Source organism: Staurois parvus, unplaced genomic scaffold (assembly GCF_062004578.1).
Source record: "Staurois parvus isolate SC_StPar_1 unplaced genomic scaffold, SC_StPar_1.0 ptg000155l, whole genome shotgun sequence".
NCBI classification, from domain to species: domain Eukaryota; kingdom Metazoa; phylum Chordata; class Amphibia; order Anura; family Ranidae; genus Staurois; species Staurois parvus.
The window spans coordinates 2,479,189-2,497,340 of record NW_028317951.1 but is presented as its reverse complement, the minus strand read 5'-3'; the positions used below and the strand labels follow the sequence as shown (position 1 = coordinate 2,497,340).

Sequence of the window (18,152 nt, the reverse complement as noted above, 5' to 3'; positions counted from 1 at the left end):
CACAGTGGACTAAGCATTGTTTTGTAAAATCATTGTATAATCAGTGGCACAGATATTGAGTTTCTTTCTTTTTTTTTTTTTGGCAGAAGAAAGAGTGAAAGAGGAAACCTGCTGATCAATTAATGACAGAAAAAAAAGCCATCAAGTGACTGATCCTTAAACTGTTGCCCTAGGCAAACCTTGCTGTGATGGATAAGTAGGATTAGGGTTATATCAGGGACGACCAAGATTCAGGCTTTTCAATTTCAGGCTGCCAGTGAGATGCATTTTGCCCCTTAATATTTCTTGAGATGCTGATTACAAATAGCTGAAAGGAACACTAGCATGTTTTTCATTCCTTTATGACTTTATATACTGTTAATTTATCAGTTTAAAAAAAAATGTATTTTTTGTTGGCAATACCTGCTTAACGGCCCTGGTATTCTGTTCCCCATCTCTCATTCACCTTTATTTTCTTTTATAATTTAGGATAACAAATATTGACTCCTGTGCACTAAGCGACCCTATATATGAAGCCAATAATTGCTAATTTAGGTGGTGTATCCTGTAAAGTGGCACATTCCTAGTGTGGCTTAAGAGATTCTTATGATTCCTTCTGTCCTCAGGAAGCCTTCTTCTTTAGTCAGCCAAGTAAATCTCAGTTGTGTAGCAAAATCTAAATGACTTTACTTCTAGAAAGTGTCATGATCCAGACAAGAGTGAGTAGCCTTTTCAACCAGGGTGGCAATCACCCTGGGGTGTCTTCAGGCTCCTTCAGTGGTACCTTGGCAAAATTCGTACACATTGCTCAAAAAGCCAGCCAGTGGGTGGATCAAGCCTGCCTTTTAGTACACGAAGCCACAGGTTTTCGTTGTGCACTTTAACGATCTTCTAGCTGCCAGCATCCTAACAACCAATGACATCATCGGTTGATAGGGAGGATGTTGAGTGCCTGCACAGCATGCTTATTTGCCCTTCCCCTGCCCCTTTCCATTAGTACTGGGGTCACATTAGCTGAGTGAGGAAGAGAAACTGAGGAAGAAACACTGAAATACTAGTCAGTACCAGTGTGCAAAAGGTATATTTGCTTTGGAAGAATAAATCCCCTCTAATGTTGGGTGTACATTGCTACATTATTAAAACTATTTGAATAGTTTTTTACATTTTAGAATGGGGTGCCTAGAGATTGTGCATAATTGTAAAGGGTGCCTAGATATTGTTCATAATTTTAAAGGGTGCCTTGACTGAAAAAAAGATTGAGAAATGCAGATTTCAATCCTATGTGTTTCTCACTGGACACCAACCTCATTGTCTGTATACAAAAGCAGCACCATAGGTTTCATGAGGCTGCACTTTTATAGAAGGGCCAGGGACTTTTTCCCTGCTTTTACTGCAGGTACAGCAACCCATTTAAATGAATGGGCTGCTGTGCCTGTGCAAACACAGCAGGCAGGATCTGCTACAGTGTGAGCCTAGACTAAATTAGGTCTCTTTTAAGCTGTTGTTGCTGGCTGTACGTAAATATGCGGCCTCGCGGCAGCTGGGTCCTGACGTCGGGAGGCCACATATTTTCGTACCTAAAAACCACACGTGGTAAGAGCAACACATTTACGGGCACCTCATATATGAAAAGAAAAATACATAAGAAAAATATATGTGCAAAACCACTATTTTCTGCAACCAATCATATATCAGCTATGAACAATTTTATAAAATGCAGCCTTTTATGTTTATTAAATAGCATAGTATGATACTTTTCCAAAGTACAGATTCACATTGCATGAATATATTTGATGCTGTTGATTGGCTGTAGGTACTATACAGTATGTAGGATATTAACTTCTGTACAATATGGATATTTTCTTGAAAGGAAAAGCTTGGATTCGTATTATCAAGAGTTTATACTTGTACCATTACAAGTGGAATACTTTCAAACTTGGCAAATTAGCATAGAGATGGAAGATTTTGTTTTTTTTTAGGAACATAGGCAAAAGTTAAAGTTAAGTAATATATTTGCTAGATCTCTTTGCTGTAGCCTCCAAGCATAGGGGCAGCTTGTGTGTGCTTCAGCAAAATCTTGCCCATACAACACTAAATTAGCAGTTTTGGGTGGACTTGTTTTTGAAAAAAACATATTTTCTGAAAACTGTCAGTAGTATTGTTTCACATGCCTGCGTTTTCCAAATGTCTTGACAGGACTGTGCAGGCAACATACAAAAAGGCTTCAAACTAGATAAGGTATACCATTAAAGCAGAAATCTTGGCAAACAGCTAAATACACAGATTAAATTCATAATTGGGAACTATTGTGCAAACAAATTATATTTCCATTTATCCAGTCTTCAAAATTGCATAGCCCTGCCACACAGCACAGGCAGCTTGATAACACCACTTTGTTTGCCACAGTTATAAACTGTAGGAGGGATACAGTGTGTCCTCCTTCACCCAGCCTGCTGATTGGTTCCTAGTTCTGCTCCTCCCTCTCCTAGCTGGAGTGCTGCTGCATAGGGGGATTTTGCCATCTCTCTGCTTTGTCGTTGGTTGCTAGGAGACTGGTAGCCAGGCCACACAGCGTCTCTGGTTGCTGGGGCACTGGTGGACACCTGCACCATAACAACTGTAGGGGCCATTTTGGATGCTTTTGGTATTTGTAAATATAAACTACCAGGACCCAGGAAGTAAGAGGGAGAGGTAGTTCTACCTTTATGTAAGGCATGGACAGAACTTAGAGTTATACAACACCAGGGAAAATGAAGACTGCTTGCCTGAGTGTGCAGATCTGCCTATAGTATGATAAGTGATAGCCTGCTGATCTGCTGATGGGAACTCTGTGGTGGGTATGAGATGTAATCGCTGTATATTCTGAAATTATAGGGGTACACAATGGAGTATGCTTAATGTATTAGGATGCACAGAGATGTGTCCTTGCTGCACACTGTTCTGTAATTTCCCCATGTTGAACAAACAGGCACATTTCACAAAATTAATATTTAATACAGTGTTGTCATTTTTTATAATAATAATATAATTTTTTAAATAATTTAATATAATTTTTTTCTCCTGTAGGTAATCATGTAATATCCTTGTCTCTTATTGGTGAATATGAAGAAAAGGTTAATTCACACAAATATATACAAGAGTAAGTGCATCTCCCTTATTGTTCAGTGTACTGTTACAGCAGCTACCTTTTATCAGAAGCATGTTTCTATATTAAGCAATTTATACCAATCATCTAAGCTGAACTCAAAAGTATGAATTTTACTGCATGTTTACATTGGTCCATTTTGGACCAATGTAAATATGCATATGCCATAACTGTGGGACTGCTGAGGAAGTAGAGAATCAGTAGTAATCACCACTAATACAGTGATCACCTCTCTTCTCTAAGTCCTGTGTTGAGTAACTGTCTTGTCACCTGTAACCTCAAAGGGTTACTTGCTTGGCACAGGTGCCATTTACAGAATGACTATTTAGCTCAGAGAATGCAAGGTGTTCTCTGATTTGACAAGGCAGACAGCCAGAGAAGTGATGTCATGATCTCCAACTTGTCCAATCAGGGTATGCCTTGCTTTAATTGAGAACAATAAGACAGTGCCAATTGCTAGATCTGGGTTTCTTCTACCTTGCACAAGTGCTTTAAAACATGACTAAAATCAAAACGTAACTTTTTTTATCTTTATTGCTGTTTGTGCCTCTGTTAGGGAGAATAACCCTCTCTAATTGTCATGTTTGCTGTCACCACTAAAAGTGAAAGTGACAGAAAATCCCAGACTTTTGGTGCACCAGAGTATGACGGCACTAGTTATGGGACCTCGGTGACAACAAAGACTTCCCTCGCTTTGGAGGGATTTCCTCTAACTTCATGTTTTGGCTATGGAACAGAAAGTTAAGGGATATCTCTCAAAGCTATGATAAAGTCCATTTTTTAGGGCTGGAAAATATTAGTAGATGCAGACTTTTAGCTGTATGATTTTGCTATGGATAAATGCTTTTTTCGGAACCTTGGACATTTTTGAAACCAGGAGCATCCCTATATTATCTGCAGCTTGGGTTATGGAAACTGTTCCCAGCACCAGTGCTCTCCCCCAGAACAGAGGACAAGGGAAGTGGAGCAAGAAAGGTATACATTTTGTGTATCCAAATCTCCTTAATAATATACAGATGGCAAAAAAACTGACAGAGGTTATAACATCCCTTACACTATCCAAAATGAAAAAAAGGTTTTGCCTTTAGTTCAGGTTAAATACATTTCAATGGCTTGGCATTTATGGCATATGGTTTATCTAAGAGAAATTCCCAAAACATAACCTATTGGGGAAGAATGGGTGGGAGCAATAGAGTTGGGAAACACTATGAAAACTGGAGAATGCAAAATCTGAAGCAGCTGTGCATGGTAGACATCAACTTCCAACTTCAGCTTGTTCATTTAAGCTTTGACAACAAACCCGGAAGCTGATTGGTTTCCATTCAGAGTTGCACAGGGATTTTAGCAAATCAACCCCTATGTGTCAGAAAATATCAGATGTCCCCTTAAGCCCAGTAGTTGCTGGCCTGTCAACTACTTGCATATTAAAAATATGAGAGACTATGAGGCAATGCCACTGACAAGCAAGCATCTGTCAGACTTCAGGTGACCGTAGCCTTTCCTTTATAACACTTCCCATATTTCTATTCTGACAGATTCTTTTTAATTCTTATCAAAAAATGCAATCAAACTGCTCCCATATGTATTGCCATATGAAGGGGCAAAGATCACTAGTCAGTCACTTGTAAAAATAAATAGCCTTTATTGGTCTTTCAAAAACAAGCAAGCACAAATAGTATAGCATACTGAAGACCACACAAAATGGCTCACCACCAGTATCTTGGTCCCACACTTTGGCTTAGGGTTTCCATCTGTTTCAGGGTGCAAAACAAATTGCAGGAACTCATCAAACAGAATCTCAGGCACCAGACAGCTCACAGAATCTCACAGCTATGAGTTACTCTGCATCACCTCATAGACACATGCTGACTCCTTCCTGCTGCTTTTCAAGCTTTCCCTTCAGGTGGACTAACCCTTTCAGGACCAAAGCCCCTGTAATCAGGGTTTTAATTTTGAAGTCTCTCTGAGTCTGCACATTCTGGGTCCCGAATGAGGACTTGCGAATTTTGAGAGCTGTAAATCAGTCCTCTCTTGTCCACCTTGTCTACCCCAGAACCACTCTTACTCAAAACCTCTCCTGAACCCTCATTTAAAGAGACCACTACCAAAATAGTGGGGTATAATGTCTCCAGTCAGGACCCATCCTTGGCATCCTGAACAGTATATATATATATATATATATATATATATATATATATATGAACCAAACTGTCCACTCTAAGGCCTGGTTCACACCTATGCATGTTTTTCTGCTTTTATTTTTTTGCCCAATTTGTTGTTGGACTAATTAAAAAATGTGCAACACATCAAAAATACAACAAAAACACATCAAAGGTGCATCAAAAGCAAACTACATGCTTTTCTGCAGCATCTCCACTGAAGTCTATTGAACTAAAAACACACCGTTTTCTGTTTAAAAAAGTCCCTGACGCTTTCAAAAAATGCAGCAGCTGAAAAAAGCATAGATGTGAATGTGTCCAATAGGAAACTATGTTAAATGGACTGTAGTTCATTTCTGCAAAAAGCACCAAAAATGCATAGGTGTGAACCAGTCTTAATCGAAGAATTCTGGAAGATTTCTGTTACCAAAGTCAGATTTATCTGGATTGTCCCTGCAGGACAACAAATGTTATAAAGTTACTTTACATACTATGTAGACTTTACATATCTCAGGTGACCTATAGATCTTTTTTTACTATTGCGCATGTATAGTATATGTGATTACTTCAGTTAAAAGAGGTTTTTTTTCTATGTGTTGTAGGGTCAATCCATATCTTTAAAAAAATGTGTTGTTCTGGTGCAGCCATTTGATGGTTTTGACAGTTTCCTCCATAATACATGGCTGATTAAATTAACTGTGGACCCACTTTTACCTTATATCAGAAGCTCACATAACAATGCAGAAGGACAATTAGGAAATGGTGAGAGGGTGTTATTACCCTATAACAGGTATTGCCTGACCAATGTAAGAATGCAAATACCATAACTGTGCGGCTGCTGAGGAAGTAGAGAATCACTGCATCAGCATCAGGATCACCAGCCATTAGAGGTTTGTCCAAAACTGCAGAATTAAATACAGGCTTTTTAAATGACATTACCATGTTAAAGCTTATAAGGGTTTTTTGTTAGCACCTGTAAATGTTCATTCTATGCTGTATATGTAATAGAAGGATTTATATAGGATAATTTTTCAGTGGGATCAGTTAAGTCTCGCTATCCACATACCAATGACCTTTGGTCACGAAAGGGTTAAAATTACAGCCGACAAGGGAGAAAATTTATGTCAGTGGAAGATTCATAAAGGATTTATTTTCAGTGGGATATTGCTTTTTTAGGGCATTGATTTGTACAAGTAAGGCCAATATGAAAAAGTAAACACTACATGTTATTATGGATTATTATGTTAACATTTCATAGACCACTATCCAGTAATTTTCATTTCAGACAAATTTTATGTAAAAGGAAAGGCAGCAGGCCAAACACTCAAATCATACAAATAAAAACATTTTTGATGAGGTTGTTCCATGTGGCTTTTTTTGCTTGGATTATATATCTAAACAATATAATTCAACTTTTTATATTTATACTTATTCTTGTGTAGATGCCCTAAGTCAGTTGAAGTTTTGGCAGACTGGATAATTGAAAAAAGCAAGATTCAGAATCATAATGGCGAACTGCCCTTATTTAGACAAGGACTGCTCTCAGTAAGAAAGGTAAGAAAACAAATTATTTCATAATCTTTAAGTACTATTATCACTGGTAATGTACAATTGGCTACTTACATGCTTTGTAGATAGGTGGACCTTTAAACAGTTTGACCTAGATTAGTAGTTCACATCAAGGAAACAATTTAGAGTACTCTCAACTACAAAATAAAATCTTTACTAGCATGGATACATTAAGCAAAAAGTTAAGCATAAAAAATTTATATGCTGCATATACCATCAATCTAATTTCCTTGTTCATTCTCAAGTTAGATTAACCAAAACGTTTGTACAATTTTTTTGGGTCAGCCTTCATAAATTCACAGTGGTTAAGAGGTTAGCACTTCCGCATAGCAGCACTAGGGTCATCAGTTCGAATCCCAATCATGGCACTAACTGTCTGGAGTTTGCATGTTCTCCCTGTGCCTGCATTGCTTTCCTCCCACACTCCAAAGAAATGCTGGGATGTTAATTGGCTCCTGTGTAAATTGGCCCTAGCATATATGTGAATGTGAGTTAGCGATCTTAGATTGTAAGCTCCTTGAGGGCAGGGACTGAATGTGCAATATATATATAAATTGATGGCACTATATAAGTACCTGTAATAATAGGAAAGGAGGATGAAAAACCCACTTGCTATAAATACTCTACTTAGAATATCTTAAAGTGACCCATATGTGTCCCCTTACTAACTCATCTGTACGGGAAAGGCTGTTTTAAACTTTTTATTGCTCACTCTCTCATGCCACAGTTTTCTAGTAATCCCTAGAGCAGGGCTCGAAAAAGCCGCTCGCCAAATGCGAGGAGAAATTCTTGTGTGGCGAGCTGCGAGCACAGATGATGGATGGAGCGGCTGCACCTGGGCTCCAAACCTCATTGTGTCGCGGAAGTCCGGTTTCCAACTTCCGGTTTCTGGATTCTTCGGCACTGCCATTACACTGGCAGCGCCGCTGAGGGGACAGGTCCGCTCTCCTCCGCTGAGAGGAGACACCCTCTCCACTGCCACGGGGGACTCGAGGTGAGGTCCGCTCTCCACCGCCTTGGGGGATCACTGTAGAGAAACCACTGCACTGCCCTCACACAGAACTCAGTGGCCTTAGTATACTGCAGTATACCTCTGAGCATAGGGCTACAAAATAAACACATTGATTTTCTTTGTATAATTTTCTGCTAAAATACGACTGGACTTTAATAAATGAATAATAAAAATATAAAAGTATTATACAAAAATCAGTTTAAGGAAAAACTGCAATAATAACTGAAAATATGTGCTCACTAACAAAAATCATATCGTCATATTAAAAAGTCTCTTTTTAAAGATGCAGGAGATAAACAAAAAAAATACAAAATGTTCACTACAGGTTTAAAGCTGTAAAACTTGTTTATTTGATTGCACCCTATTGCTATTAAGCTATTGCTGTTATGTTTAAATTGACATAATAAAGCTATGTTATAATTGCAGTTTTTTATATTTTGGACTCTTTATTCTAAAGATAAATGTAATTTCATAAGCTTTAACCTCTTTGGCGGTATTCCCGAGTGTAGCTCGGGGTAACATTTCAGTACCAAGAGCGGTAACCCCGAGCTACACTCGGGAATACCATGCGGCACTGCTCCGGCATTTGTTCTTCACTTACCTTACCCTGCGCTCCCACGATGTGTCCCCTGCAGCGTCCCCGGTCATCTCCTTCGGCCGATGCCGGCATCCGGCTTCTGTGTCCTGTCCCTGTGACGTCGGGACGTACGGGCGCCGCCGGCGGCGGGAAATTTAAAAATTTTAAATAATGTCATTTTTTTTTTTTACATTTTACATAGTAAAACATTGCTGTCTCAACCAATTTCACATACATTTTGTCCCTAGTGCTTTGTCCTGTGCCCCGCCTGCATTTTGTCTGTTCTTTCTGCCTGGAAACTGAGAAACGTCCATGGCGTCCAAAAAGTGTCCCTTTAGGTCAAAAGCGGTTTAGATCAGCTAGAGAACAGCGATAGTAAATCAGAACCACTTGCAGAATTGATTGATAATGATTTGTGGGGAAATTCGTCATCAGACACTGAAAACGATTTTGCGACTTTGCTCAGCAATGTGCGAACTTATCAAGGCGCTCTATTTCAAATTTCAGTGTTTTTGGTTTGATTATATTATTGAATTAAATGTATTATTATTATATTATTATTTTTTATGATTATTTATTAAATTATAATTTATGATTTTGTGTTTCAAATTTTATCATACCCGGGATGTTTACTAGACTCTTGTTCGGACAGATTTCAGTGAGTTATTCCTAAATATTACAGCCTACAATAACAAAACAACATATTTCCATGCAAAATAATGGTACCGCTTTAGGCACCAAAAATCTGAAATAATCATACCGCCAGGGAGGTTAAGGGGGCGTGGTTGGGGGCAGGACTGGGGCAGGGTTGGGGGATGGGCTGGGGTTGGAGGCGGGCCTGGGCAAGATTGGGTGGGGCAACTGGTGGAGAGTAAGGTTTGTGCCTGGCTAGTAGGTCTAGATTTGAAATTTTAAGCCCTGCCCTAGAGAACAGTTATGAAACACTGTGTGAAAAATTACTTTACCTTCAGAAGTCTGCCCGGATACAATGACATCATCCTTTCTTTCCTCGATGGCTAATTATTGCCTAATTGAAGGTTTGTCAAAAGAAAAAAAAATAAATCATTATAGAGAAAAAGCATAGTACAGATGAAGGAAGTGAAGACGTCAAGTCGACTTTTGCACTTTCAAAATTTTTACAGCTGTTATTTAGAGCTTGCTAGAGAGCTTTGACATGAGATGAGCAATAAAGAATTTGCACCAGCCTCTATTCACAGGTAATGTTAGATAGGATAGTAAGAGAAATGGCACTTCAACTGGCCTAACCTTCTTTAGTGAGCAACTTGGCTAATCAGCAGGTAGAAAATATAAACCAGATACCAAGGAAGTATTGGTAACAGCTGGTAGCCACTATGTCCAACACGGTAGACAGGAGTTGAACACCAAGTATTGGAAAACTACAAGGACAACGTGTATTTATAAGCCAACTGTTTTCCCCCAATAAAAAGCAGAAGCCACCTGAACACAGTGTTTAGAATAGAACAGAAGTAGGAATAGTTAATGCCCATCTCTAGCTAAATCTTTTTTTTTTTTGTTTTAAATAGAACCTCAGTCAGGTTTTGACATTGCCTGTGTCATGTTCCGCAGGATATACCTGGGACCCCAATGGTACCATGGCCCTGTTTCCTTTACTAACAAAAATGTATTTTATTTCTGGTTTTGCCTCTTTGCCAGTTATTTCCTGCCCCAGTAACAAGGGCAAAGGAAGTAAAGAGAAGTTTGCTCGGTGTTGACTTGAACACAATTGAACACAGACAAGCATTCCCCAATTATCTATTAGCCTCTGGAGTATATCTTTCAAATATCATGGTCCAGCCCAAAATCTGTAGGTCACTTGGACTGCACTGTGTAGGCTGAATGACAAATAAGGGCATTAAATCCCTATCACAGGAAAACACAGAAGACTGACAGCTTAGCTTTGGTAGTATTTCTCACTAGTTCAGATAACAGCATCCTATACATTTTGCTATAGCAGAATTGAGGAACCTAATTCACTAAAGCATTGTAACAAGCTGTACATTGAAGGTGCTAGACAGTAGCACCCTCCTAACATCTGAAACCAGCAGTCTACATTTTAAATAAAATGGAAACTCCCTTAAAAGGCCAACTCTGGACACCAGAACAAAAACAAATACCCTTGCAGTGGGGATTCCTGCACTGCAAGGGCTAAATGCTTGTGCTAGAGGAATAAGCTGTAATACATATCAAATAACGTGGCCCAACAGTGGAAGGCCACTGTGTGACCAATTATCAGAAAGCTTTTATCCAGGTTAGATGGTTGGCAGTCCCATTCTGATGTCATCACATGCAATGCAGGACCAATAGTCCTGCTATGTACAAGAGGATGGCAATTTCCTGTCCACAGCCCAAAGTGTCGGAGAGAAGAGAAGAGCACCAGTGGCTGGGGAACAAATAAATAAGGCATTACAGTGTTTTCTACTACCCCTATACTTTATAAGTATTATTCCGGTATTTTTGTAATTCCCAGCCTTTAGCTGTAAGTGAAAAAAAATTCCTAAAAAAATCTAAGTGTAGGGTGTGGAACTTCAAAAAACAGTAATCTTTTTCTCTTTAATCATATGCTTTCATTTATATAGTGTTAGTAGGAAATTAAATTCCAGGAAACATCTCTTTAATAGTCTTTCTAAAACCATGGATTGCTTTCAAAGCCAATCAACTGGTGCAAAACTTTTGTTTTCTTATTACTGGTTTTACTGACAGTATAGTTGCTCTGCCAAATAAAATTTTGCGTAAGTTTGAGGAAATGGCACACCATCATTTGAGACGCCATGCTCTGTAATACTAGATAATTAGCTTTTGAAATATATACACAAGTTTGTATTTGAGAACAAAAATACTTTTGCAAATTATGGCCATGGAAAGGGATTGTATATGTTTGGTTTTAATGCAGCATTTCAATATTTGCTTTATTGTTTGTGCTGTTTGCATCTGTCTGAAAATAAAACATTGGAGATAAAACTCATTTTTTTATGTACAAGGAAAGCCCACGTCTATTTTAAACATACAATACAAGGGGGAGTTGCTTTATTTTCTCCCCTAAACTATAACAAAATGCAGTGGAAAAAACGGACCCATTAAACCATCAATCTCCTGTCTTTGCTTTGTTATTTCAAATTTTCAAGTCATTAAAGAACATTCTTCCTTGGGGACCATGCTTTCTTAATCCACAGAAACAGAGGGAATCTGCAGTTAGATACGTGGAGATGAAAGCAGCGGGCAAAACTGGAGACTTCTGAAGACAAAGAGAAAAACTCACTGTGGAGGCACTCATTTCCCATTTTCATGCATTAGAAAAACAAAATATAATCTGCCGTTATTATTGTTAGACAAATATAATGAAACAAGCTGGCAAACCAAGATCTGAATTGTTATTTCATATATCATAAGAAATAACAAGAATATGCATTGTCATTCTCTGCCTCCCTTCACAAAGAACTAGAAAACTTTTTTAAGTAGGCAAGATATACTGTAGAATTTTGTTTAGTACAAATCAATGATTTAATGAATTAATGAATCAGAAAACAAATGCTCTATAATATTTAAATACGAATTTTCCTATACAGGTGCCTTCTGTGTAAAAATAAAGAATTTTGGTTTCAAGTATAGTGTTATTCTTTAGTTGCTTTCAGTGCAAACATGATCCCATCTGGGCAGCTCATGTATTGATGAAAACATTATTCCAAAAGTCATTATACCTATTATACCTATAGAAATACCATATTTCTAAAGAGGCATTTAGTAACATAAGTGATTTAGTTATGCTACTCAAAAACTACAATGTGATGTCTCTGAGTAAGAATTTGCAGGTTTTAACTACCAATCTGATTAATTGATTAGATATGGTTAAATATAAATTCAGATTTGCTGATTTCTTTATATGCTGAGGAAGAGAAAATGCTGCACTTGTAAAATCTATGTGCTCGTGAGCACTCTACCATTAGTGGATATTTAAACATAATTGTCAACAATTTGCATAGAATTACTACCCCATGGGGTTTGTTATGAAATGATTAGAGCAGAGTTTGAACTTGTGACTGTTGTGAGACATACAAAAATGTTTTTTGCTGGCATTCTACTATAATTTCTTTATAAGGAGATGCAGGAATGGTGTTACCACATGTATTAACAAAATTAAACTCTGACACCATTCAAAACTGATACCTTATATTGGCATGATTGCCTGATTACATTTAATCAGGATTATTACAAAGCCAAATAATAGGATCATAATCATCTGATGGATTCTCCAAATTGTAGAACAAACCACAGGAGTCTTTTAGATACACAAGAACCCAGCAGATGATTCAACCTATTGATATCTGGTCTGCATATTTCAAATGCAGTCACACACTTCTAGTAATTGGAACATTAAAGCAAAGATTTGTAAATGCAGAGCCCCATATTTACATTGTACATCACTCTCTTTTAGCTGGGCACCATCTCTCAAATGTCATTCGACTTGCACTTTTACATACTTTTTTGTATTGTGAAATGTAGCTATTCAGTGGCTTGCTCCAAACTCCTGTACACTGCAGCTTAGGTGCATTTCCAGCAATCCAGGGACACATTATTACCAAACCAAAACCACACTTTGGAAACTGATGCTTTCAACCGCACAACTCTCAAGGAATTCATTTAAAGCATTTGAATTATAGGTCATCTTACTAACGCCTTCAAACGAACCCCTCCAAATCATTGGATTCAGGTGTTCCAATCACCTCCATGGCCACAGGTGTATAAAATCAAGCACATAGGCATGCAGACTGCTTCTACGAACATTTGTGAAAGAATGGGTCACTCTCAGGAGCTCAGTAAATTCAAGTGTAGTACTGTGATAGGTTGCCACCTGTGCAATAAGTCCATCCATAAAATTTCCTTGCTACTAAATATTCCACGGTCAACTGTTAGTGGTATTCTAACAAAGTGGAAACAGCTGGGAACAACAGCAACTCAGCCACAAAGTGGTAGGCCATGTAAAATAACAGGAGGGGGTCAACACATGCTGAAGCTCCCAGTGTGCAGAAGTTGCCAACTGTCTGCAACTCAATAGCTAAAGACCTTCATATGACGTTCAGATTAGCACAACAATAGTGCATAGAGAGCTTCATGGAATGGGTTTCCATGGCCGAGCAGCTTCATCCAAACCTTACATCACCAAGTGCAATGCAAAGTGTCAGATGCAATTGTGTAAAGCATGCCGCCACTGGACTCTAGAACAGTGGAGAGGTGTTCTCTAGAATGAGGAAGTATGCTTCTCTGTCTGGCAATCCGATGGACGTGTCTGGGTTTGGCAGTTGCCAGGAGAATGGTACTTGCCTGAATGCATTGTGCCAAGTGTAAAGCTTGGAGAAGTGGTGATTATGGTTTGGGGTTGTTTTTCAGGGGTTGGGCTTGGCCCCTTAGTTCCAGTGAAGGAGACTCTTAAAGCGTCAACATACCAAGACATTTTGGACAATTTCATGTGTGGGAACAGGTTGGGGATGACCCCTTCCTGTTCCAACATGACTGTGCACCAGTGTGCAAAGCAACCTAACCTCAACCCGATAGAACACCTTTGGGATGAATTAGAGTGGAGACTATGAGCCAGGCCTTTTAGTCCAACATCAGTGCCTGATCTCACAAATCCGTGTCTAGAAGAATGGTAAAAAATTCCCATAGACACACTTCTAAACCTTGTGGACAGCTTTCCCAGAAGAGTTGAAGCTGTTATAGCTGCAAAGGGTGGGCCATCTCAATTTTGAACCCTACGGACTAAGACTGGGATGCTATTAAAGTTCATGTGCATGTAAAGGCGGAAGTACCAATACTTTTGGTAATATAGAGTATTTGGGATCACTGGAGTCCTCCATATACAAAGAAGTAAAAATGTTGTGTTCCCGGTACAAATACTGAATAGTATAAAAGTACCCAGGGTAAAGTAATTTACTGCTGCTTTAACAACATACTGCCCTAATACCACTGTTTCCAAAATGTATTTTCTGGTGCTCATGGAGAAGTGGACTCCTGGTGAAGGACACTTTATCTCTTTATAGTAAGAGCCTTCTTTGTGGTCCAGGCTAGGCTGTTCTTGCAATATGCTGTACAAAGTTGTTGTTGCTTTCTTTCAATACATTTAAAATTAAGACATTAACAGTGAAAATGTTTTTTGCATTTTGATAATATCAGTAGCAGGTGGAACCAAGGGTACATACAGTAGTGCATTAGGTGCCTGATAAGGAGGTTGGGACTGTGTGGTTGATTTGCTAAAGACAAATAGGCTGTTCATTTAGCATTGGAAGTTACACTTTGCAAGGGAATTTGCCCCAGGGCCTAGTGAATAAATTGAAGTGCTATGCAACGTATATAGCTTATTTTTCTTTGGTAAATCAGTCCCAGTATCTCTTTCCCATTACCATCTGAACTAAATTCAGTTAATACATTATAAACCGAAGCATTTAAAATGTAGTCTGAATGTTGAAATTTTGAATAAAACAGCAGGTGACAGGACCAACAGTGTAAATTATATTGCTGCCTGACCAGTACACTTACATAATATCTTTGGATTGGGATCTTATACAGGGCTGGATTTAACCTTCTTGTGTCCTAAAACAATTGTTGTTGTGGTACTAGCCATTAATAGTTGAACTATTGATAAAATCAGGCCTGTAAAATATTTACAAGATTAAATAGGATCTATCATTAAAAATACACTACTCAAAAAAATGAAGGAACACTTTTAAAACACTTCAGATCTCAATGGGGAAAAATATCATGCTGGTTATCTATACTGATATGGACTGGGTAATGTGTTAGGAATGTAAGGATGCCCCATCGTTTGATGGAAATGATAATTATCAACCTACAGAGGGCAGAATTTAAAGACACAACGAAAATCAAAGTGAAAAAATTATGGAGCAGGCTAGTAAATTTTGCTGCCAATTTCATTGCAGCAACACAAAATGGTACTCAGTAGTTTGTACAGCCCCCGCGTGCTTGTATGTATGCTTGACAATGTCAGGGCATACTCCTAATAAGTAGATGGATGGTTTCCTGGGGTACTTTCTCCCAGATCTGGACCCAAAGGCATCACTGAGCTCCTGGACAGTCTGAGGTGCAACCTGGTGGTGTCGGATGGACCGAGACATGATATCCCAGAGGTGTTCTATTGGATTTAGGTCAGGTGAGTATGGGGGCCATTCAGTGGTATCAATTCCTTCATCCTCCAGGAACTGCCTGCATACTTTCACCACATGAGGCTGGGCATTGTGGTGCACCAGGAGAAACCCAGGACCCACTGCACCAGCATAAGGTCTGACAATAAGTCCAAGGATTTCATCCCGATACCTAGTGGCAGTAAGGGTGCCATTTTCTAGCCTGTAGAGGTCTGTGTATCCCTCCATGGATATGCCTCCCTAGACCATCACTGACCCACTACCAAAACAGTCATGCTGAACAATCTTACAGGCAGCATGATGTTCTCCACGGCTTTTCCAGACCCTTTCACGTCTGTCACATGTGCTCAGGGTGAACCTGCTCTCATCTGTAAAAAGCACAGGGCACCAGTGACGGACCTGCCAATTCTGGTGTTCAATGGCAAATGCCAATCAAGCTCTATGGTGCTGGGCAGTGAGCACAGGGCCCACTAGAGGATGTTGGGCCCTCAGGCCACCCTCATGAAGTCTGTTTCTGATTGTTTGGTCAGGGATATTCACACCAGTGGCCTGCTGGAGGTAATTTTGTAGAGCTCTGGCAGTGCTCATCCTGTTCTTCCTTGCTTAAAGGAGAAGATACCGGTCCTGCTGATGGGTTAAGGACCTTCTACGGCCTTGACCAGCTCTACTAGAGTAAATGCCTGTCTCCTGGAATCTCCTCCTGCTCTTGAGACTGTGCTGGGAGACACAGCAAAACTTCTGGCAATGGCACGTATTGATGTGCCATCCTGGAGGAGTTGGACTGCCTGTGCAACCTCTGTAGGGTCCAGGTATTGCCTCATGCTATCGGTAGTGACAGTCAGAAAAGATAAGTAGGGGAAAAAAAAAAAGTAAAACCATTCCTGTTTTGGGGATCGTCTCATTGTTGCCCATCTACTGCACCTGTTGTTAATTTCATTAACACCAAAGCAGCAGAAACTGATTAACAACCCCCACTGCTACTTAACTGACCAGATCAATATCCCAGGAGTTTAATTGACTTGATGCTATATTCTGATTAAAAAGTGTTCCTTTAATTTTTTTGAGCGGTGTACATGTCTTTAAGTACCATCATGCATAAGACTATTTTCAATATTTTAGAAATATAACAAGCTAGTTATTTATTCCCCTCTAAACAGAGAACAAATAAACACAACATGGAGTCCCGAGAGTTCTTGTCTAGTTTAGACTAAATGAAGATATTTCATGGGACATGAGTAGTTTTATTGCATAAAGCAGTTTTATGGTTGAGTGAGAGGATTCCAGGTTTTAATGCCAGCTTCCTAATGACTGCAGTCTGTAGATTTACAAACATTTAAGTGGAACCTTCCTGCGTCAGTGCTCCTTCAGTGTTGTGAACTGCTTTTACTGACAGCTGAGATTAAAGTAGAGAGCCTGAGCTGAATATTTTTGTACATATTTATGAATATGATTGTTAGTGTTGCACATGATTTATCATACTAATCTTATGGAAATGTATCAATGTCTTGCACACTGGGCCTGATGTACTAAAGAATATGTGTGTTTGCAGTGGCATTGATGAATCTGCAAATCAGGCTGAACAACTAAAACATTCTCTCAAATTATGTACTATGTGCAGGAGATACTTGTAGCAATGCGTGCAGCGTATGTACTATTAATTCATTAACAAATGGGGATTGCTAAGCAGGACACACTTGCAGCAGGGGGTTAGTGCCCTGTTGATGTGCCCTCACTTTCTGGACATTAAGTCTCCTGTCTTTAATGGAAAGGTACCCACCCACTTTCTATATAGGGTGTAGGAAGAGCTAAGAGGGGGGTCATAGAGAACGGTGTGGGAAATAGAGTAGTATGCTTTCTCTTTGGAGGTAATTGGTTAAGCCTTAGGCCTGGAATCCAAAAAGGAAGAGCACATGGGAAAGTTGGATCATTCATCCCCATACAATATTGTGAGCACCCCCCTAGGATACCCAACAGGTGGAACAGTTACATAAGAACAACATCAATTCTACCATATTTTTGGACTTAGTTATTCCATGTGTTTTGGACTGTAAATTATAAGGCCCGAGTTGCATTTATTTCTGTAAACCATTAATATGTTCAGTAAAAGGCATAAGATCAAGAGGTGTGTCATAGATGTGTTCAGTGAAGACATTCAGCATACGAAGCAACGCTCTGCTGTGTAAATATTCTTTAGCAGCCAGGTCTGATAAATAATTGCTGTTAAATACTGTATGCTGGACTGGTTGCTAGGTCTCTGTGAGATGCATAGACATAGCAAAGAGAGTGAGTGAAATTTAGCAACCAGTTTGGGTCAGGAGTGAGTGGTGATTTAGTGATGGAGGGTCGAACAGTAATGGTAGCTATCAAGGTCCAGTGAGCACACATGCTCACCATCTGGCCCCCATTCCTATGGGCCTCAGGTGTTGGGTGAGATCTCCTATAGATGAAACCTGGAACTACTTGGAAATGGGGACCTAATGAACAAAGTGTAAGTTGTGACCCCCCCCCCCCCCAAGTAGGCCTAGCACCAAGGAAGTGT

The 18,152-nt window shown here is 39.3% G+C and overlaps 1 protein-coding gene across 1 annotated transcript in view; it reads left to right on the top strand.

Moving 5' to 3' along the window:
• Window positions 1–18,152, top strand: part of LOC149463242 (uncharacterized) — a 276,228-nt gene that overhangs the window by 70,186 nt on the left and 187,890 nt on the right. The window contains exons 2-3 of the mRNA XM_089675410.1: window positions 3,046–3,118; window positions 6,726–6,837. Coding sequence (XP_089531536.1) covers window positions 3,046–3,118; window positions 6,726–6,837 — 185 coding nt within the window. The remainder of the gene's footprint in view (window positions 1–3,045; window positions 3,119–6,725; window positions 6,838–18,152) is intronic.